General features: G+C 49.1%; 1 protein-coding gene across 4 annotated transcripts in view; it reads left to right on the plus strand.

The window, feature by feature from the left end:
• GALNT18 (polypeptide N-acetylgalactosaminyltransferase 18) overlaps nt 1–23,414 on the plus strand; it is a 350,064-nt gene that overhangs the window by 158,129 nt on the left and 168,521 nt on the right. For all 4 annotated transcript variants that reach the window (XM_027115378.1, XM_027115380.1, XM_027115379.1 and 1 more), the window contains exon 2: nt 8,112–8,304. In XM_027115378.1, coding sequence (XP_026971179.1) covers nt 8,112–8,304 — 193 coding nt within the window. The remainder of the gene's footprint in view (nt 1–8,111; nt 8,305–23,414) is intronic.

Raw genomic sequence — 23,414 nt, forward strand, 5'->3', positions numbered from 1 at the left:
TTGCGGTGAGTGAGAAGTATTATTATCCTCATCAAATAGATGAGCTGAGGTTCAGAGAGGTTGACAAAGGTCACATAGCCGGTCAAGGGCAGAGCTGACTTTAGACCACCTGCAGGAGGCTGCCCTTCGCCGTGCAGGCCTGACCCCGCCTGGTAGGGAGGCATTCAGAGGAAGCTGCTTTTCTTTCCCCGCGGTGCTCTTCAGGTACCAGAGGAAGGTCTTCCGGATTTGTCTTTGCCAAGACGAATGAAGTTGTTATGCAGACGATTTGAATGGCGTGGGACCTGAGGCTGTCTGTCAGAGCTCGTTTCTTCCGATTATCTCCAAGCCCTTTCCTGCCAGATCCTACTTCTTTCTCTTAGCAGTTCTCTTAGTTTTCTCTTTCGGGAAGAGAAAGCCTAATTGTAGGGGCTGCTGGCAAAAGACCTTCAGCTCGTGTCCTAATGCACGCCTAGAAGTAGAGAGGGGGGAAGACCCTCAACTCAACAGAATACTTCGCTTCTTTACTAGTAGGGCTCTTAGCACATAAAACATCTGAAAATTTCCCCTTAGGAGCCCAAGTACAAGGGGAGGCGTAATGTCTTGCTTTTCGAGGTATAAGAAAAGCATCATGATGATGTGCTCAAGTCCTCCTTTTTCTCTCTAATGGAACACAAACACTGGGTCTCTCTCACAGACTGGGAAATGGGGTTTTGCCCAGGGTTGGAGGTGAGGGTCGGCTGAGGCCTCCTGCCTCTCAGGACCACCTGCTTCCCACAGGCTCTCGGTGCCTCACTCTGGCTGGGACAGGCCGAGGGGCCCCACTTTGGACCGGGGTCTGATGGAAGAGAAGGGAGGTGGACACACATCCTGGGCCGTGGAAGTGGCACGGCCGACCGACGGCAAGCAGAGACCAGCCGCTGTTGTGCTGGGGTGAACCACCCCCTGTGTGGTGGTGTGAATCCTGCCTCACGAGCACTGCTCCGATGAACTGGCTTTGATGCTCTGCAGACGCAGCTGCCTGGGCTTCTCGGGCTGGCGGGGCCCAGGCATCAGGCTCTTTAGTGAGAACAGTGGTCCCTTATCATCAGCGGGAAGCCAGCAGGCAGGTGATACAAACGTACATTTCGGGATATTCAATTAGCCCTTTTCTTTTTAACCCCAAATAAAGCATGCAACAAGACATCTCAAGAACAGAAGAAAACTTTTCTAAAAATCATTGAATTGTACTTTTGAAAAGGGCGAATTTTATGGTATGTAAATTGCACCCCAATAAAGCTGTTAAAAAAAATAAAAGGAATGGAAGGAAAGGCAACAGCCTTTATGAATTCTTACCTGGGATATTCAGCACTGCTGGCTCCATTATTTAATGCTTAGCCTTCATCCTTCCAAAAGCTGACTCACAGTGGCTCTCCCCAGCAGCCTGGCAGTCTGTTCCTGTCTCACAGTAAAGGAAATGGAGACTTGCAGGGCTGGGCTGTGGAGCTTGTCCAGAAACAATGAAGAGCAGACCCAGTTGTGGGGTGAGAGGAGGTCCCCAGGACACTCCTGGAGGCGGACCAGGAGACAGGACAGTCTGTGCCTGTCCCCCGGATGAACTTAGACCTAAGGCCCCGGTGCACATGGCAGGCAGTAACCTGGGACACCGGCCTGGCTGTCCTGCTTCCTCCCACCTCCCTGCTCCTGGGCTCTGGATCTCACCACCAAACACCAAAGCTTCAGAAACCAGAATAGCACTGGCTGCAGGGCAGAGTGAGGCCCCCCTCCCCAGCCACCCTCAAAGCCTTCTTAGCTCTGCCTGAAAGAGGGGCATATAGGAAACCGAGAAAAACCATAAGAAACAAGAGGGCTCCACTGCTTTCCTGGGGTAACAGTCCTAAAGGCGCCCATACACAGGGACCAGAAGCAGAGCTGCCACTTCCAATGAGTACACAGTCCAGCGTGGGCAGAGGGCTAAGGGTCCTCAGCCATGTGAGCCACGTCCTAGGTGGCTCTGTCTGTCCCCTCGGTAGAGCTTGGCCAGTCCTGCTGTCCAGCCCCAAATCACTTTGACCTCCAGCAACAGTCATGCAATGGAACCCCTTCTGTTGCTGTTTTAGGATTCAACCTAAAATCCAAGGGCAGAGCCAGGTGCTGGGTTTTTGCGTTGGGAGAGGTCTGGGCTACAGCCTCTCCGGCAGCTCCTCCAAAAAAGCCACCAGCACCTCAGAGTTTCCACTGAAGTGCATGACAGGAGCTGACAAAATGGCCCAGCTTCAAAAGATGGGGATCTCCAGGAGCGTGGTCCTAGAGAGGACAGGTGGTCAGAAGTGGGTGGGACTGGGCAGCATCACAATGTCTGTTTCACTCCCAAACCCGTTTTCTTTCCACTCCATCGTGCAGTCTCAGCACTGCCCAGACTCTGGAGCGAAAGCAGCCGGGCGAGCCCCCGTGCGGGCTGCTCTCTGAAACATCTGCCCTCGTGCAGGTACTCCTCCTGCTTTCAGCACGGCGGCTCCGGGAGGCTCACAGGCTTGGCTGGGTCTCCAGACGTGCTCATCGTGCCTGCCTGGTGAGCCTGGGCTCGGTGCTCAGCCCTGCGGCCTTGGGTGTGTTAATTGTTCAAAGCTTCGCAAGCTCCTTTCCTGCCCCACTTCCCTCCTGTCTCCGTGAATTAGCATGGAAGCTGTCAGGACCTGAATCGGTAATTCTCTGCTCTCATTAGTGGGCTGCATGTCAAGCACTGTGGGCGTATCTCTGAGACCATATTGTGGCATTTCCTGGATGCCCTCTGTGATCACTGGCAGAACTTTCTGGAAAACAGGTCATGCACAGTGACGCCCAGGCACTCACATGGGGAACGGATGAGCTGAGTGAAAGGTCTCCAGAAACCCATTATTCTTTCTCACAGGGGCCTCCGAGGAAGGGCTCGAGCAAGTAATGGTCAAATTGTACTTATCCAGCCAGACACAGACGCTAACCAATGTGCATGAACGGGGCTCCTGGGCGGGCCGGGCATACACCTTTCAGTTGCTGGCTGGTGGAAAGATCTGGATCATTCCAAGAAAAGGGCCAGAGCAGCTGGGGTTAGAGGGCCACCCGGAGGGACTCTGGGAAGCAGCTGTTTACCAGCGCTGTGAAGGTATCTCAGTGGTTTAACAACTGCTGTGAACCAGTGCAGGCCAACGGAGCAGCCTCCCGGGACCTGAAGTTTCTCCAGTCCTCAAGCCAGACAGTGTATCTCGCCCATGACATGGAGGCGGGGCTGCCGTCAGGAGTATGGTTTCAACGTCAAGTTCTTTTACATCTCTGACCTGCAGTTTCCTCTCATCTATGATGGGAATGATAGAACCTATATCACAGGGCCACTGCGATGGCCTGGCCTCACCACCTGGCAGGGCCAGTGCAATGGAATTGGGGTACAGTGTACGAGGGGATCAGCTCCAGGGGCAAAGGTTTTGCAGCAAACCCCCAAGATTAGTCTGTAGTCCCCTCCTCAGTGGACCTCATTTTTGAGTGCCACTTTGGACAGTACCTTTGGTGATGGTTAGTAGGTGGCACTTTGGCATACGTGCTTGTAGGTTCATAAACTATTTCCAAATCACATGGCCAATCCAGGGCCTTTCAGACTTACAGTCTGCACTGTTGTTCTTCCTTCCCCATCCACAGGCTGTCCCAGGCCTGCTGGGGCCCTGACAGCTCTGGTTCTTGTTCTCCAGTTTCTGCTCTGTAGAGCCACCTGTCCAGAGGCTGAGAGAGACAGTTGGCCATGGGAAGTCCCGAGCAGAGAGGGGCATAGCATGGCAGTGTCTCTCCAGCTGATGGGTTTCCTCAGGCCCCACTGGCTCCCTTCCTGCTCACACCACGTGGTTGTTCGTGGTGAGTCAGGGAAGGCAGAGGAATAGCTCTCCTGCCCGGGCGTTACACAGGTGCCGCTTGAGCCCCGTGTGTGGCTGTCTGGTGAAATGACCCTTCACTGTTCCCTCTCAGCCTCTTCTCCCTAGGACGCAGACAAGCACTAGGGCTGGGTGAAGAATGGGCTGGGACCACAGCCCCTGTGCTGTTCTAAGGATCCTCCAAACACTGGCTCAGCCGCCGGACTGAGTTCACTGTGCCCTGCTCATCTGCGCCATGAATGACCTCTTCCCTTGGGCGCCCTCAGCCCCCTGCATAGACACCTCTCTCTGGTCACCCCCTCAGTTGGTCAGGCATGGCCGAGTAGGACTGAACCCCAACAGGGGCCACAGCCTGCATCTGCTCCTGGGGTGGGGGGCGGGTCTCATCCCTAGATGAGAGACATCCGTGGGTCTGGCCCCTCACCAGATGTGTCCAGACTCCCCTGGCCCCCTGCAGAGGACCCAGCCAAGGCTCTTGCCTGGGGCCTCTTTACAGCTTCAACTACGTCAGACATGGTCCTCCTTGTAGGTCTGCTTTCTTAGTGGAGAGTGAGGGGAGTTGGGTCTAGGACTGGTTAAGGGGAGGCCACTCTTTGTAGACATGGAAACCCTTCATCTGGGGGCTACACAGTAGCAGCATCTTCCAGAGCTGGGACCTCAGGGCAAGGCCATTCCTGTTTGTAATCTGAACTCAAGAAGTGTCAGTGGAAGAGCACCCCGGTGGGCTGTGAGGCTGTGTGGGTCCTTAGCCGCTGATGGCCACCGAGCTAACATTTATTATGTGCCAGGCACTGTGCTAAGCTCCTTACATGGACCAGCTCATTGAATACACTCCAATAGCCTATGAAGAAGGTACTTTTAGTATCCATTCCACTTTCCAGATGAGGAACCAAAGTGAAGATAAGCTAGACTAAACTGGCAAATGGTCGAGCTGGAGTATGGATTCTGTCTCTACAGCCAGTGCTTGTAAGGAAACAAAATGAATGGATTAGCAGAGGCAAAGCCTCCTTACCTAAGAGATGTCACATGTAAGGTGTAGAGCAGGGGGTCAGTATACTTTTTCTTAAAGGGCCAGAAAGTACATATTTTCCACTTTGCAAGCCATATGGTCTCTGTCATACCCGGTCTGCCTTCGTAAGCTCTAAAGCAGCTATAGCTAACAGGTAAGCAAGTGAATGTGATGTGTTCCAATAAAGCTTTATTTACATAATAAATGGTGGGCCAGATTTGGCCCTCAGACCATAGTTTCCCACTCCTGATGCAGAGGAAAGCTTCAATGCCCTTGACAAACTGGGTGACCTCAGATTAGTCATTTAACATCTTCATCTTTGGTTTCCTCTTGTCTAATAACTAACCACTATGGGGTACTTATTAACTGATTTGTTTTAAGATGATGCACTGAGCCCCTTGTAAGAGCCACTTACTGTGCTGGGAGCCAAAGATACAGCAGGGAACAAGACAGAGGTCGTCCTGTTCTCATGGAGTCCACACCTGTGAGCATGACAGAGATAACCTTGGGTAAGGACATCAGCTAGCACCGTGCTCCGCTCAGGCAGAAATTCAACAAATATACCTCTTCCCATTGTCACGCCCCTGACTCATTATTCAGGACCCACTGCTTTCAAGTTTGTTGTCATTTGTACCCATACTGAGTAAAAAAGGCAGGAGCACGTGGTGGAACCCAGGACTTGAATATGTTTATAATCCATTTTTATGAAACACTGGCCTAATTGTGAATTATAATTTTTTCATTAACTGATCTCATTTTACTTGGTAATATCCATAGGTATGTGCGAGCAGTAAAACTCCATTTCTGTTAAATATTATATGATTCAGTTGATTCACTGATTTAGATTATTACTACCCCCCATTCCAAATGAGTGAGTCATCCATCTTTTGAGAGATAACAAGGACCTTCAAGATCAGATGCGCCCCGTGTTACCCTTCAAGCATACCTAGTTGGGGGGCCAAAGGCAGCCTGAGTTCTAGGAAGGTGCTTTGAGTAGCACCACAGTCCTAAAAGCTCTTGCTTTGTCATAGAAATGCACATGTAGTTTGCATTTTACTCTTTACTACGTCCTAATATGTTTAACATATCTGAGTTTCCTTCTGTATCTTTAAGGAAAATTGATAACTGAGATGATAGGTCATGTTTGTCTTTGGAATTCACCTCTATCCAGCCCTTTGCTCTGTAGAGTCAGTGCGGCTTCGTGGTTAGGACTCTGCCTCGGGGGACAGACATCCTGACATTGCACCTCAGCTACTGCACTTCCTTCTGAGTGAACCGGGGCGAGTTTCCCATCCTCTCTGTGCCTCACCTTCATTACCTGTAAAATGGAGACAGTAGCGCTTCCCACCTGGTAGGGTGAGTTGAGTCGACATGTGAAAAATGCTTAGAGTAGAGCCTGACTCATGGTAAACTCAGCAAGTGCTAGCCGTGATAGTTATCTCAGGAGTTACGTGGATCTCCAGTCTGGGGTATGTCCCAAGGACATGGCCCCCGAAGAGGAGAGGTGCATACACATTTTCATCCAGCGCCTGCGAGTCCCAGCTCCATTTACAGAAGTTTCGGCATCTCTCTGACTGAGGTCTCTGGCATCGGCGTGCTCGCTCTGCTTTCAGAATCTTCGGCTCTCTAATTTGCAGGGAGCTACGACAGCTCCATTCTGTCCATGACACCCTCTGTGTACCTCCAGTGATGGGGGCTTCCTCCCCCTGAAGCACCCCTTCCTAGGTACTGGAAGGGTCCCCCTCTTACTCCTAGGCCTCCTCTGCTTCCCAGACTGGCTCTTCCAAGAGTCCGTCAGGAGGAAGTGGTGGTAAGAGGAAGTGGTCTGCAGCTCTGAGCTCGCCAACCTTGAAGACCATGGAAGCCTAACCCCTGGCCTGTCTTGGCCTGTACCTTTAAGTTACCTGGCATAGGTGTGCATGCACCTACTGGCTCCATACAGACAGCTGAGGGGACTTTGGCAAGTGTGCCAAGCCTGCCTCTCCTGTTCCTATAACCCCCCTTCTGCTTCCTCCTGGTCCCTGTCTCATTCCAGGCTCCTGACTCTGTCTTTTACATCATGTTTATGAGCATGGAAGGCGCCGTCCAGTGACCTTGGCATGTCTATCCAGTTTTTCTGATTGCTGACCTTGAATGGTGGGCCTGACTACCCGTCCCTGGGAACGAATTCCATAGTCTTGACCTGTCGGCCTATGTCCTGGCAAGACCTACCCATTATCGCCATAAAAGAAGGACTTAAATGACCCTCCAGGCTCCTCTTGCTATAGCAACCCTGATTACCATTTGTTGTGCACTTATTCTGAGACAAGTGTCTTATATACATGATTGTATGTAATCCTCACAGATCTTGGGGGTGGCGGGTGGGTATTATTATTCCCACATTACAGGTGGGGAAATCAAGGCGTCAAGAGGTTGAGTGTTTGCTTGTGGTCGTGTAGCCAGTGAATGGTGGAGCAGGGATTTATTTGAATCCAAGCCTCTGCTCTTATAGGTAATAATGCCTCTTCCATTTTTCTTGGAAGCTTCCAGGAAAACGATGAGCTCTTCTTGACCTGGTGTGAGCACTGCCCCCCACAAAGTCTACCAGGGGTCCAATGAGCAGTGCCCAGAGTGCGTGGAGGTTTGGGGATGGTATGGCTGTCTCCTGTGCCAAAGATTCCCTGTCCTGGTGGGCAGAGCCTGAGGCAGCAGGAGGCAGTCTGGCCGAGGGTCCTTGCAGCCAGGTGAATGTCGTATGGTCGGACCAGGAAACTCACAGCAGGACCAGACAGTGGAGACAGAGGTGGACTGGCAAGAACTGGGCAGGGGAGCAGATGCCCAGCTCGGGGACCTGGATGTGGGACAGGTTCAGAGCTGGCAGGGAATGGGGGTACGATCTGGGGAAAGAGAAGCAGAAGTCCCATTCGCGGGCTGGGACCGGCATCTCTGATGAGAAGGAAGACTGGGAAAGGAGAAGGTTCTAACTTAAAGCCATGGGGCGTCAGGATCACGCCCATCGGCTTCCCAGCAGACCCTGTTGGGTATATTTCTATATCCGTTGCGCTAGTGGTTGTTGGGTGGGTGAATGGATGTATGGATGGATAAATGAGTTTGCGGAAGCATGAAGATTCTAGTCTCCCTTCCCCCACCCCTAAAGTTGGGGCTAAGATTGCTTTACCCAAGGCAATGGTGAGGAAGGGAAAGGGGTTGTCATGGCATATGCAGGGGTGCGCTCTGACTCGCTGTCTCCTTATCCCTTCTTTCTCCAGAGGCCCCCGCCAAACCTGAGGAGGCAGAGGCTGAGCCCTTCACAGACTCCTCTCTGTTTGCACACTGGGGCCAGGAGCTCAGCCCCGAAGGCCGGCGTGTGGCCCTGAAGCAGTTCCAGTACTACGGCTACAATGCCTACCTCAGTGACCGCCTACCCCTCGACCGGCCCCTGCCTGACCTCAGACCCAGTGGGTGAGCAGAGTCAGTGGCCGGGCCCTTGTTGACCTGCAGGTGGGGGGGTGGGGTCACCACAGTGCTGGGGACAGAGCTAGGACTTGGTGTCTGGACTCCTGGGTCTCTTCCCAGCTTCAGCCAGGGTCTGCCCACTTGGCCTGCATCAGGCAAGTCACTCTCTCCCTACTCCCCCAGCCTCAGTTTCTCTATCTGCTAAGCAGGGGGAAGGCTTTCTTCCATTAGAAATTTGAAGGATTAATAACCTAATTTAATCCTTAAGGGAACGAGAATCATCTGGCATTCCTGTTAATAAGTCATTTTAGCCCAATCAATTGCATTTTTATGAACAATTATTTTTTTCTGTAAATTAGTTTTTTAAAGTACATCCATCTTCTGAGGCTAACAAGTCATTACACCCAACAGAGAAGTCTGTCTTGACTTCTCTCTTCGTTACAGAAGATGTTCCTTTAAGGTTCAGTTAGAATTTTTATTACTCCTAATTATTAAAAATTACTCCTAATTATTAAAAAATTACTCCTAATTATTAAAAAATTATTAAAAATGTTAGAATTTTTATTACTCCTAATTATTAAAAATTTTTATTACTCCTAATTATTAAAATTATTAAAAATTAGGAGTAATTATTACTCCTAATTATTAAAAATGTTATTAAGGTTCAGTTAGAATTTTTATTACTCCTAATTATTAAAAAATTACTCCTAATAATTAAAAATTATTAAAAATTTTTATTACTCCTAATTATTAAAAATGTGTATTTATTACTCCTAATTATTAAAAATTTTTATTACTCCTAATTATTAAAAATTTTTATTACTCCTAATTATTAAAAATTATTAAAAAATTTTTATTACTCCTAATTATTAAAAATAATTCCTAATTATTAAAAATGTGGGCATGTACCGTAGCTGAGAAAATCTCATTAACTTTTGTGAGCTCCCCACCAACACCTTCTTTTCCCCACTTTCCCCTTATTTTTAAAATTTTCTTAAAAGCTGCAAACCACAGTGAGCTTATATCTGGAGTTTTCAGGAAAGATCTTGCTGCTGGGCTTGGGGGCTATATTCTTTGGGAAGGAGAGTTCAGTTCGGTTTCATAGACATTTATTGAGCACCTGATGTATGCCATTTAGTTGGGTGTGGTTTTTCTTGGCCCAGGAGAACTTGGCTGGGCTCTAGAGATGAAAGAGCAGCTGAGGATCTACAAGGGGAGAGAAGAGTATTTGTTCATTTAAAGGATATTTATTGAGCACTTACTATGTGCCAGAATAGTCTAGACCCAGAGATAGAGCAGTGAACAAAACAGACAGGAATCCTTACCCTCAGGGAGCTTGTGTTCTATTCTAGTTAGGTGAGGACAGATAATAAACAAAGCAAAGTCACCTATGTAGCAAGTACTGTGGGGAAATGTAGTAGTAAGTACTGTGGGGAAATGTAAGGTGGAAGAGGGAGATTGGAACAGCCTGGAATAGGAGGAGGGGTTGAATTTTTAATGAGATGGTCAGAGAAGGCCTCACTAAGAAGGTGACATTTGAGCAAAGACCTAGAGGAGATGAGGAAGTGAACCATGTGGATACTCAGGGGAAAAACTTTCTGGACAGAGGGACCAGCATGTGCAAAGTTCCTGAGGTCAACATGTGCCTGGCATGTTTGAAGAAAAGGAAGGAGGTCCCTGTGGCTGGAACAGAGCAAACTAGAAGGCAGTAGTTGGAGATGAGATCACAGGGGCAACAGGAAGCAGATCAAGTCGGGGTGGGGGGTTGGTAGTTCTCAAACTTGGCTACACATTCAACTCCTCTGGGAGTTTTAAAATAATCCTGATACCAGGCTCTACCCTAGACCAATTGGGCAAGAGTTTCCAGAGGTGGAACTCAGTGCCCATGTTGTTTAGAGCTCTCAGGTGATTGCCATGCACAGCCCAGGTTAAGAATTGCAGAGAAGGGCTCTGTTAACTGTTGCAAGGTATGTGACTTTTGCCCTGTGAGGGGCTCCATGGGAAGAGAGCCGCATGAAGAGAGACATAGGGTGAGGTCTGGAAGTGTCCCGAGCTCAGGAGCTTCTGTCCCTGCGGAGTTGGGGGTGCATCACCCTCCCAATATGTGGATGTGCTCACCAACCTGGATGCTCTCTGAATTCCATATTTTCAGGATTTTTATGGAGGCATCATTACGTAGGCATGATTGATTATTAACTCATTTTCCAGCCTCTCCCCTCTCTCCAGAGAATGGGGGGGTAGGACGGAAAGTTCCAAACTTCTAATCATGGCTTGGTCTTTCTGGTGACCAGCCCTCATTCAGGAGCCTGCCAAGAATCTTCCTCATTAGATCAAAAGATACTCCTACCTGGGCAGAAGGCCTAAATAGACATTTCTCCGAAGAAGACATGCAGATGGCCAACAGGCACAGGATAGATGCTCAACATAGCTAATTATTAGAGAAATGCAAATCAAAACTATAATGAGGTAGCACCTCACACCAGTCAGAATGGCCATCATCAAAAAGTCTACAAATAGGGCTTCCCTGGTGGCGCAGTGATTGAGAGTCCGCCTGCTGGTGCAGGGGACACGGGTTCGTGCCCCGGTCTGGGAGGATCCCACATGCCGTGGAGCGGCTGGGCCCATGAGCCATGGCTGCTGAGCCTGCACGTCCGGAGCCTGTGCTCCGCAACGGGAGAGGCCACAACAGTGAGAGGCCCATGTACTGCAAAAAAAAAAAAAAAAAAAAAAAGTCTACAAATAATAAATGCTGGAGAGGGTGTGGAGAAAAGGGAACCCTCCTACACTACTGTTGGGAATGTAAATTGGTGCAGCCACTATGGAGAACAGTATGGAGGTTCCTTAAAAAACTAAAAATAGAACTACCATATGACCCAGCAGTCCCACTCCTGGGCATACATGTGGAAAAGATGAAAACTCTAATTCAAAAAGATACATGCATCCTGATGTTCATAGCAGCACTGTTTACGGTAGTCAAGTAATGGAAGCAATCTAAATGTCCATCGACAGATGAATGGATAAAGAAGATGTGGTGTGTATATATATATCTCTACACACACATATATATGAATGAAGTAATGCCATTTGAAGCAACATGGATGGACCTAGAGATTATCATACTAAGTGAAATAAGTCAGAGAAAGACAGATATCATATGGTATCACTTGTATGTGAAATCTAAAAAAAAAACAAAGTTATTTATAAAACAGAAATAGGTTCACAGACATAGAAAACAAACGTATGGTTACCAAAGGGGAAGGAGGGGGGAGGGATAAATTAGGAGTTTAGGATTAACAGATACACACGACTATATATAAAATAGATAAACAACAAGGGCCTACTGTATAGCACAGGGAACTATATTCAATGTCTTATAGTAACCTATAATGGAAAACAATCTGAAAAAGAATAGATATATACATATACGTATAATTGAATCACTTTACTGTATACCTGAAACTAACACAACATTGTAAATCAACTACAATTCAGTAAAAAATTATCTGTTTTGAGAAAAAAAGAGATACTCCGATCACCCAGGAAATTCTAAAGGATTTGGGACCTCTGTGTCAGACACTCCTTTCACTCAGTAAATTACAAAGGATTTAGGGGCTATGGATCAAAGACTAAATAAATATTGTCAGGAACTGGAGGCAGAGATCAATATATGTATTTCTTACTATTTCACAGTATTATTAGTCTAAGACTAATAATAAATATTGTCAGGAACTGGGGGCAGAGATCAATATACGTATTTCTTACTATTTTATAGTATTATTATTAGTTTCCATTTTACACAAGAGGAAACTGAGGCGCAGAGAGATTATGTAATCTGCCCAAGGTCACTAGTGGCAGAACTGGGATTTGAATTCAGGCAGTCTGGCAATAGAATTTGTGCTTGTAACCGTCACTGTGTTTCACTGCCTTGAGGTGTCCGTTTGTGTCATTCTACTGGGGATGGGGCCTGCTTTATCAGTGTACAGCATGGAGCTGATTGGCTTATCTGGTTCAGGAAGTGGAAGAATTGTTTTAGTGAACCTCAAAGCTGTTATCAAGGCATAGAGTGAAACCTCAGCTATGGCAAATGTTGGGATTTAGAGCAAGGTGGGTAGGGGTACAGGGAGCATCTGGAGAGGAAGCCTCATGCTAAGGACAGTCTCTAGAAGAATCATGCCAGGTGTACCTTGCTTCAGTCCCAGCTCCTGTGCCTTTCCTACTTTTACCTCCTGTTTGCCCTTGGGGATTTCTGCCCCTGGGGGCATCCTTGGATTCTGCACTATTCTTTTCTTTTCTTTTCTTTTTTTTTGTGTTGTGCGGGCCTCTCACCACTGTGGCCTCTCCCGCTGCGGAGCACAGGCTCCGGACGCGCAGGCCCAGCGGCCATGGCTCACGGGCCCAGCTGCTCCGCGGCATGCGGGATCCTCCCGGACCGGGGCACGAACCCGTGTCCCCTGCATCGGCAGGCAGACTCTCAACAACTGCGCCACCAGGGAAGCCCTGCTCTTTGTATTCTTGACTTTGCCAAGTTCTAACCCTGATGCTATGCTCATTGGCTTCATTCCTGGACCAGAAAGTGGGTGTCCCAAATTCTTCCCTACCCTCCCTTCCATCACCTCTGGCTGGGCCCTTATTTTATCTCCTTTCTTGGTAATCTGACCACCTTGTCATCTGGCTGAGAGAGGGCCAAAGTGTGCTCAGCGCCTTATACACAGGACAAGAGGTAACTAGAAGGAAAAAAATACATCCAACTGGTTGCTAGGTAGGCTTCATTAGTTTATTCATCCAATAAATATTTATTGAGCACCAAGTGTGTGCCAGGTACCCAGTAAAGCGTCAGACAGAGAAACCTCAAGGAGCTTACACTGTAGTGGGATCCAGAGTGAAAGGTGATGGGATCAGAAGGCAAGTGATCAGAAAATTTGCAGAGGATCTCCTGCCTCCTTGGGAAGGAGTCATCCATACAGGTTTCTAGTAAGTCAGGGACTGCACTTGACACCCACAGAAGCCCTGTCCTCCTGGGGCCTCTGCTCAGGGAAGCAGCACTTGGAGGTTGACGTCTGCAAGGAACCTCCCTTTACCAGTTTTGGCCACTCTCCTCTGGAGATGGAAGTCATCTCAGGTGGCCCTGACTTGAAGCAGGATTTCGGTTCTCCAACCAGAGGCTGAAGTTAGACCGTGGCAGTGAGAGCGCTGAACCCTAGCCATTAGACCACCAGGGACCAGTGGCCAGTGACAAGGCTCTGGCCCATCAGCTTTGTAGAAATAAATTTCTACAAAGAGACGGAAAGTAGTGAAACAAGTAAAGTGTTTATTGGGAGGAAAAAAGAGTACGTGTGAATAGGCATACACGGGTGGACTCAGAGAGTAGCACCCTCGTGGTAGTTTGACTCACTTATATGGGGCATTTCTTCTGGGTTTCCTTTGGCAGTGATCTTGCTTTGCCTGGTTCTGAGTCCTTATTTTGTTTACATGAGGGTCGTCCCGTGTGCACGCACCCATCTCTTAGCCAAGATGGATTCTGGCGAAGAAGCCTATGGATAGGTTGACATCACTCCCTTCCTGACCTTCAAGGATCTTTTCTGCGCATGTGTAGTTGGGAAGGTCTCCTTGACCTCAAGAGTGAGACATATGTGGTCTCTACCTTTTATCTGGGCGGGACTCAGCTCCTCTCTCCCTCTGGCTCTTTTGGAGTATCTGTCCCCAGGGAACAAACTCCAGCTGCTCAGCCTGAGGCCCATCTATCTCCTGCCTCAGAAGGACATGGGAAATGGAAATGCCAGTTTCATTAGCCTCATCTGGGGTCTTTGATCCATGCAGACAGAGGACGTATTTCCTCCGGGAACCAGGACACTTGGCTTTTGGGGAAGTCAAAGTGCCATTCATTCTTCCTGCATTATATTAATAAGAACAGAGCAGGCCCCTTGGCCATCCAGGTGGGAAGACCCAGGGGAGACAGGACAGTGGTTGCCTCTTCTGGTGAGCCTCCTAGACTTCACCCCACGTGAGGCCTTTGCCAGATCTGGACAGGGGTTTGCCTTCTTGCTTCCTGGGGTGAAAGACACAGGGGCCTCAGGATCGAAGGGGAGAAAGTCTGCATCTCAGTCTGGCTGGACTTTACTGCATCCCTCATGTCCCCAGCTACAAGCTCCAAACATCCCCATGGCTTTCTCTATGTCCCTCCTCCTGCCTCCCAGTGTCCCACCTGCCCCTTCTTATCTGTAGCCTCCAAAATAATCTCCCAGAGGCAAAAAGAGAAGAAGGGGAAGACAAGTCTTGATTGGGGTGTGGACTACATAGGTATATATATTTGTCAAAACGCGTCGAACTACACACTTAAGATCTGTGCATTTCACTGCATATAAATTAAGAGTCAACTTTTTGAAAAGTTATGGTGTGAGAAGGAGATCAAGGAAGTCCTTTGCCTGTGGAATGGAGAGGGAGGATGGAGGCGGCATCTTTAGGGAGGTCACTGAGAAAATGGGTTGTGATTGTGGGGAAGGAGGATCGTGGAGGGCTAAAGCAAGCTTGCCAGATCAGGACAGGAAGGTAAGGGTGGGCCTCCCACCCCAGTGATGGCGGGTGGGGTAGTTAGCATATTGGTACTCACCAGCTCCACAGCAGCCGGTGCCTGCCTCATTCTTTCCTGCAGGCAGTGGGTATTATTTCCGTACAGGGGCCAGGGGATATAAGGGATGAGCCCTTGATCTAGTGGGCATTGGGTATGGGTAGGAACAGGAGGGGCTCGTGGGCTCCGGCTTCAGGGCTGTCACATTGCCATGGCAACTCTATGGCCTACCTCTAAGGTAGCTTGGGTCAGAGCCTCCAGCAGGTATTGCTTCCTGCCTCTTGCTGGCAGATCCTCAGAGGCCCCTGAGCCATCAGTAATGATGTTGCCTTTCTCACCAGCATCCCCTGAGGTCCACATCCCTCCCAGGAGTGAGGGTGGACTGGCTCTTGGGTTGACTGGTAGGTTAAGGCCTGGGGCTTGAGGCACAAGGGGCTGGTAAAGGGGATTGGACTATTTTCTGCAGCCCTAGGTAGGAGCAACTGGGGCAGATCCACACATACCCACCCACAAAGGATCCCTGGGTCCTGAGCTGGAGAGACCCTGTGTGAACATCCAAGTGGAAAGAAGCAGGATGAGATTATAGAAGAGAAAGAATGCAGCCTGGAGCCAGGGCTCTGGGTCCCCCTAGGAGCAGGTTAGGGTCCATCCAAGGTGGCTGTGGGTATTTGCTGCCACCACTATGAGGATGGTCACCAGGTTTGTGTGTGTGGATCGGAGGGCCATGGGGTCTTCATGGTGCAACCTCTAGACAGACATCTGAGATCTCTGAACTTTGGGGGTCAACAGTGCTGTCTTCATGAGTGTGTATGGTAGGCAGGATAATGGCCTCCCAAGGGTGTTCACGTCCTAATCTCTGGAACCTGTGAATATGGTATGTTACACGGCAAAGGAGAATTAAGGTTGCAGGTGGAATTAAGGTTGCTAATCAGCTGACTAAAATAAGGAGATCATCCTGAATTATCCGGTTCGACCCAATGTAGTCACAGGGCACTTGAAAGTGGAAGAATAAGCCAGAGAGATGGCTATGTGAGAAGGACTCAACCAGCCATTGCTGGCTTTGAAGATGGAAAAGAGCCATGAATGTGGGCAGCCTTTAGATACTGAAAAAGGCAAGAACAGTGTCTAACAGATTATCACCTAGAACCTACAGAAAGGAGTGCAGTTCTGCTGATACTTTGATATTAGCCCAGTGAGACCTTTGTCAGACTTCTGGCCTCCAGAACCAGACGATAAGAGATTTGTGTTATTTGAAGTCACCAAGTTTGCGGGACTTGTTTACAGCGGCAGTATTAGTATCAGGACACTATACAGTGGGCCCCTGAGAAGGCTAGAAGGGCTCTGCGCTTGGTTTAATGATCTGCTGTTGCTGTGCTAAAATTCTTAATAATTTTTCAACAGGGGCCACCATATTTCCTTTTGCACTGAGCCCCACAGGTTATATATCTGGTCCTGGCAGGGAAGAGGGGCGGTTTCAGGTGAGGAGCTGGGACATGATTGCTGGATCATGTCGGGGTTCCTACGCTGGGGCTAAGGATTTACACCAAGAGCCACCACTTGCTCACTTAACGTGGCAGGCACTGTGCAAAATGCTTAATGTCTATGTTGTCCTTTAACTTTATCCTCTCGTCTCTCTGGGGTAGTTACTATTATTTCCATTTTACATAGGAGAATACTGACTATTTACAAGGTTAAGAAACTTGGTCAAGCTCCCACCAGTGGTATGTTGCAGAGCCAGTATTTTTACCTGTGTCTGTGTCTCCAGGACACTACTCAGGCCCCGTGCCCCGCCCTGCCTAGGGGAGCTTTTCTAGTTTGGGATTTTGGCTTTGTGGAGATGACCCAGAAGTCTTTGAAAGATGAGACTTCCATGAGGGCAGCCTCAGGACAAAGGGGGTAAAATCAACACCCTGGGTAACGGTTCTGCTGTTACATCAAAAATGCTGACTAGGGCTTCCCTGGTGGCGCAGTGGTTGAGAGTCCGCCTGCCGATGCAGGGGACGCAGGTTCGTGCCCCGGTCCGGGAAGATCCCACGTGCCGCAGAGCGGCTGGGCCCGTGAGCCGTGGCCGCTGAGCCTGCGCGTCTGGAGCCTGTGCTCCGCAACGGGAGAGGCCACAACAGTGAGAGGCCCACGTACCGCAACAAACAAACAAAAATGCTGACTACACAAACATAGGGAGAAATACTTCTTAACTGGAGCAATCTGGGAAAATGCTTCTGAATCTTAGTTAATTAAACATTTTATGGGCCAATAGTATCACATAGTTGTTCTTAAAGATGATGTAATCTTGAGCTGTATTAATGCCTTAAAATGGGGAGGCAATAGTTTTGTTTTACTGAGATCACAACTGCAGAATTGGATTTTATGGGATATAGAGAAAGTGGCATATGTTTAGAGGAGAACGACTCAGCAGAAGAGCTGAATAACGTGACAAACAGATGAAGTTTTTGCTAGATTATAGAGTGATATGTAGAACCCAATTCCCTGGGATCCAAGGCCAGGTCTGTCGCTTACAGAGCTGGTTGACCTCCAGCAAGTTACCTAGCCTCTCTGTGTCTTGGTTTTCCTATCTGTAAATTAGAGATGGTAATACAAAGATCGAATGTGTAATATACATAGAGCTCTTAGAACATTGCCTGACATCATAGTAACTGCTATTTAACTTTTTGCTACTTTTTATCTGGGTCTCTGATTTGTAAAAGAGATGGCCTGGGGGACATGGTCAAGACTTTACCAGAAACACCACAAAGCGCACAAGGAGCCACACGGGACAAGCCTTCCACCCTGGCACTAGGTGAGGAGGGCCAGGTAGGCAGTGTAGGACAGAGTGATTTCTCCCCAGCACCAGCGTTCTGGGCATCAGAGGCCGGAGCAAGGCTCTGCTGGAGAGCAAAGACGCCCCGTCCTCCTTTTTCCCACCTGTCGGACCTGCCTTCCCTTTACCCCACGTTCCTCAGCTCTCCTTGCCGCTGGCCTGGCCCGCTCACCCACAAACTTCCCACAAGGAGATGCTCGGTCCTTTGTGTGATTTTTCCACCAGAGCCAGCTGACTTTTATTCCCTGGGTGGCAGTCCATGTAGTCCCAGGGACCCCATTTTCCCTGGATTTCTAAGATGTTTTAGGAACAAATGGTCCCCCTGCTTCCTGTTGGCTGTTTACATTTTAATTGATTCATTTCTCTCTTGTTCCCCTTACAATCTACATCTGACATAGCAGATCCTTTCTGTAAATCAACAGAGTCCCCTTGCAGAACTTCTGCCTCTGCTTGAAAGCTGGACATTTTGATGATCACATCTACTTAGAAGTTTACCTGTAGTGATTCCAGTGTCAGATGCTCTTCCAGGATCAGGCTGTGGCCCATTTCTTTTGCCTTGCAGACTGTGAAAACTCCTGTTCTCAGATGTCCATTGTCTCCTCCACATCTCAGCCAGACGTGGCCTCCTGCCAGGCCCCCGAAGCCCCTGCCTACACTAGGTAGCCCCACTAGCTCCATGTACCCTCTGGCTTATTGGATGATCTGGGCTTATTGTTGTGGTCAGGCAGGGAGTATGTGTTCAACTCCATGATTCCCATTCTGTCAGGACGCAGTGGGATTCCCGCCCACAAAGCTTTCCCGGGCCTGCATTCATTCTACTGTCTGCTATTCGAGCATTGATTCATTTGTTCGTTCAGCCCGATAGCCGGTGCTTTCTGAGTTTGTACTCTGTGCTGGACACTGTGTGAGGCACAAGGGGGACCTGGTGAGCAAAGCAGATATGGTGTTGACCTCATGCAGCTTGTAGTTGAATGGAGACACTGACGTCTGTTAAATAACCACGTAAAAACACGTTGCCATAGCATATAAGAAAAACGAAAGACGCTGCGAGAGTCTAGCAGGGGGATCCGATCCCAGTCCAGGAAGTGCAGTGGGTCTTCCTTCGCTAGGGTAGGTGTGCTCTCATGGAAGAAGGCACTCAGCTCACTCAGATGACCACAGATGGCTGGGATTCTTTGTGGGCCAGTGTCTACACAGTCACATAATCACACCAGCAGAAGCCACCTATCCAGGCTCTGGAGGAGGGCAGCGTGGCTCAGGACATCCTGGACAGGCTCGAGTGTGCATCCTCTCTGTTCATCTCTTAGCGTGCCGTGTCTCTAACTGTGACTGTCCACATCTGCAGCTCACTCAGTGACAGTGTTCTGTTTCCTCCCCCATCATTTCTGCTTCCGTCTTCTTAGGGTACCTCATGTTCAACCTCCCCATGAGAAAGGGCTTGATAGGACTGCTGGTCCTTCTTCAATATTATGAGATCCGGCTATAAGAGCTCCTGGGCTACACTGCTCTGTACACTGACTGCCAGCCTGTCGATAGCTACTTGGGGCTCAGGAAGCAGTCTCTGGTCCCATGAGTTGTGAGCAGAATGGTAAGACCACCTGGCAGAGGACACAGACAGCTTCATACAAGGAGTATATATGGGGAGGGTTTATCTCAATGGGAGCAATGGTACCAGGAGACAATTTGAGGCTTCACGTGCCCAGTACGTTAGTCCACATCATCCTATTAGATACACTACATCTGCCCCATCTTTCATCAGAGTTGACCTGGAGTGACTTTCATTTTGCCCCTCCCTCCACCAGGTCTTTGGGTTATCACAACACCAGTGTCTGGACAGATGAATCTCTGGGTGGGTGTGGAAAGAAGGTACGGACCCTAGTTTAGCGGAGACTATGAGTACTGGCTTTGGAGGCAAATGAGCCCAGGTGTAAGCCCTGGAAGATAACTTACTGCCTCAGCCCTATTTCCCTCATCTGTAAAATGGGGATAAAATGTTTACTATATAAGACTGTAGGAAGGAATAGAGTTCAGAGAGGGGAAAAAAGAGTAAAAACATCTGTATATCTCTTAGCATGGTTTATGGCAAATCATAAGCACTCAGTAAATGGAAATGAGTACTATTGTTACTTCCAGATATTCTGTGAGGAGTCCCTGGGCAGTAGGGGTAGCTGTACCGTGCAGTCTCTGAGCTCCAGAGGTTGTGGTGATAGAGATGCCAGGCACAGGGAGTGGAAGTCTCAACTGCACTCGTGCCCAGTGAGAACCCCCGTATTGCCCTCATCTTCGGCTCTCATTAAGCCCAACAGACTGGTCGCTGGCAGGCTGGGAGCCTATCTAATCTGGAAGGTTCTGGAAGAAGCCAGAAGTGTACCCAAGTGAGGCCAGAGGACGACCAAGCAGGTCCTGTGGGTACAGGTAGAAGGGTGGAGGCCAGAGTGAGGACACAGATAGCTGTAAGGGACAAGAAGCCACTGCTGATCCCAGGGTTTATGCTCCAGGGGGTTAACGGTCCAGCTGAGCCCTTGTGTGCTGACCACAGGTACAGGGTAGAGCCTCTCTAGGAGAAACCTGGGAAGAGAGAGGGGCTCCGGGCACTCAGGGGAGTGGGTACCTGGGAGTGTCGTCTTCTCTCTGTTTGGTCCAGGGCGGTCCCTCCTCCACTCCCAGCATCCAGGCATAGTTGGACCTGTTTCCCTGTGCACATTGGCCGGCAGACCACAGCTCACATTCTGCTTTGATCTTCGCTCTGGAAGAGGTCAGGCAGCCTCCATGAGTCATGCTCTGATGGACCGGGAGCTCGTAGATTTGCCGAGGTCCCAGGGAGGGGAGAATCCATCGGTCCAATATGGGGGTGTCTGGCTGCTGCCCCAGGTGGTACCCAGTGGCAGAGCGCCTGGCTCGGCCTTCCTTAGTCTGCTACTGCTTCCCTGCCTCTCGCGGGTAGTGGCAGCGCTAAGGCTTTTGATATAAACTTGCCTCATAAACAGCTCCAAACCGTGTCAGGGAGCTCTGCTGGGAGGCTCCCTACATAGCCGCTTCCATACTCACACCACCTCTGTGTGCAGAGATGGATGTAGTTGACTTTATCATGACCATCAGTCCCGGCTTATTAGACAGCCATAGTACTCCCCTCTCAGAAATGCCTTGTTTTTATCTCTAGTGGAAAATGGCTCAACTTTGAACAAGAATAAAATAAAAAGGGAACTTTTATGGTTAATTTTACAAGAGTGTGTACCTCTTCTCAAAATGTGTAAGGGACCAGTCTGGTACAGTCAGGCTTTCTCAAGGAGCACCAATAGGGAAGGGCAAGTTACACCTGGTGGTTCCTCCGATTCTCACGTCCCCTGGCCCTTCTCTGGAGAGGCAAGCGGAGAAGGGGAGGACAGAGGCAGACACCAGAGCAGGTGGGGGCAGCAGGCTCTGGGAGCAAAGGCTGTGCTGGCCAGACCCAGGAGGATGCAGGTGCTGGGGGAGAACATCTCAGTGTGTGAATATGAGAGGCACAGCCCTCGGGCAGAGGCTGGTTCTGGTTTGTGGGCGAAGTGGCCGGACTCGGGAACAGAATTGCTGGGCTCGGGTCTGGAACAACCCTCTTGGACGTGTGTTTCTTTGGAAGGCCTTGGGCTGCCCCGCTGCAGGCAGGCTTCTGTCCTGAGTTCAGTATCCGGCAGTGATGATGGTGAGTGTGACTGGCAGGTGTGCAGACATCTCACCTGACGTGCTGTTCTTCCCCCCTCTTTTGGCCTCTCCTCTCAGCCATGTAAGTTCTGCTTTGATGTTGAAACAAAGGTTGCGATCATACTGTGTGAATGTGTGTGTGTTGGGCACTTTGAAAAGGATGCTATCAGTTCATTCAAGAGATGCAGGCTGAGTGCCTTTTGATGGCCAGGAACAGTGCCCGGCAGAGGGCATGCAGTCGTGAACAATATCTGTCCCTACCATCAGGAAGCTGTGGTCTAGTCATAGGATGACCAACCCATCCCAGTGTGCTTGGGACTCTCAGTGTTGAAACTGGGAGAGTCCTGGGCAGACGAGGATGAAGCTGGTCACCCTGCCTAGTCACAACAGTGGTAAGGGGATGTATGTGTCTTGTGGCATTTGGTGACGACCAGGGACTGGCTAGGAGGGAGAGAAAGTTTGCAAGCTATTTCTTTAGTGAGACATCTTCCATTCACCACATGTGAGATAGAAGATCCTGAACTGTACAGAGAAGACACCTCTGATCATTGCTTCTACCTCCCTTAATCTGTGACAAGATATGGAGAGCAGGAAAGTGGCTTGCCCAGGATTACGCAGCAAGTCGGGGCACAGCTGGATCAGCAGCTGGGTGGCTCTATTCGTCCCCCTCCCCTGCAATGTTCTCTCCCTATAAACTATCCCACCTCGTCTTTCTTAACCTCCCTACCCTTCACCTGCCTGCTCACGCAGACCCAGGTTTAGGTTAGATGCCATGAGGTGTGGAGAAAAAGCACCATGGCTGTTCCTGGGAGGGCCCTGAGTGGCTCCCAGGAGAGAAGGGGAGGAAGGAAGGATTTTAGGAGGTCAGGACATTTGGCCTGGAGGGATCACTTAGTTACAGTGCAAAGGAACTGAGAGCCTGCTGGAGACTGAAAGTGAGCAGTTGGGGCCACAAATCCAGGGGAGGGAGGGTGGAAGAGGAAGGGCCTGCTGGTGGGAGAGGACCTGACTCTCCTTCAGAGGGAGGAGGTTTGTATGAAAAGAGCGTGCTGAGATCAGTGGCACGCATGTGAAATTTAGGCCTTATGCAGGCATATCTTGTCTTACTGTATTTCACTTTACTGTGCTTCGCAGATACTGCATTTTCTACAGATTGAAGGTTTGTGTTGTCAAATGATGCTTAGCATATTTTAGCAATAAAATTTTTTTTTAAGGCATGTATGTTGGTTTCTTTTGGACATAATGCTATTGTACACTTTTATTTTTTTAATTAAGGCGTGTATGTTGGTTTCTTTTGGACATAATGCTATTGTACACTTAATACACTACAGTGTAGTAGAAACATAATTTTAAATGCACTGGGAAACCAAAATATTTATGTGACTCACTGTATTGCAGTATTTGCCTTATTTCAGTGGTCTGGAACCGAACCCGCAATATCTCCCAAGTATGCATGGGTAAAATAAATAAACCTGTTAGTTTTGTTCAATTCCAAAAACCTACTCTATGCCACACCCTGGCTTAAGGTTGGGAGCTAGCACAGTAGCAAAATAAAGTCCCTGCTCTCAGGGAGGGTCATTATAGTAGAGGGAGACAGGCAATAACCACACACAAATGTGATGCGCTTTCCTAGGTGTTCTGTTCAAAAGGGCTGTTGAGTAACAACCTTGTTTGAAAGAGTCTTTCATGCGAAAATAGTGATCAGCAGAGTTTAGCTTGTAAAACAAAGGTAACGTTTCTACTCTGCTCACAGAAAGATCTTCAGGAGACAGATCCTAGACACAGCAGCTGCTCAAGCCATCAGGACGGCCGTGGCCGTTACTGGGAGACATTCAACTTGGTCTCCTTGGAAGGCGGAAATGGAGTGGTTAGGCTGAGAATTAAGAAGGGAAGAGAGAGGAGAAGGCAGTTAACCCCTAACCCTGGAAAAGACTTGAGAACCACCGGAAGCTTCAGATAGTGAGGCTCTGAGAACTCAGAGGAAACCCCTAGAGAAGTGGGGACAGACGTAGGGTCACAGTCTTCATGCTGGTGGAGTTAGTGGGGCGGACAGTG

Source organism: Aethalodelphis obliquidens, unplaced genomic scaffold, assembly GCF_003676395.1.
Source record: "Aethalodelphis obliquidens isolate GAN/ISIS:26980383/991018 unplaced genomic scaffold, ASM367639v1 scaffold14, whole genome shotgun sequence".
NCBI lineage: Eukaryota > Metazoa > Chordata > Mammalia > Artiodactyla > Delphinidae > Aethalodelphis > Aethalodelphis obliquidens.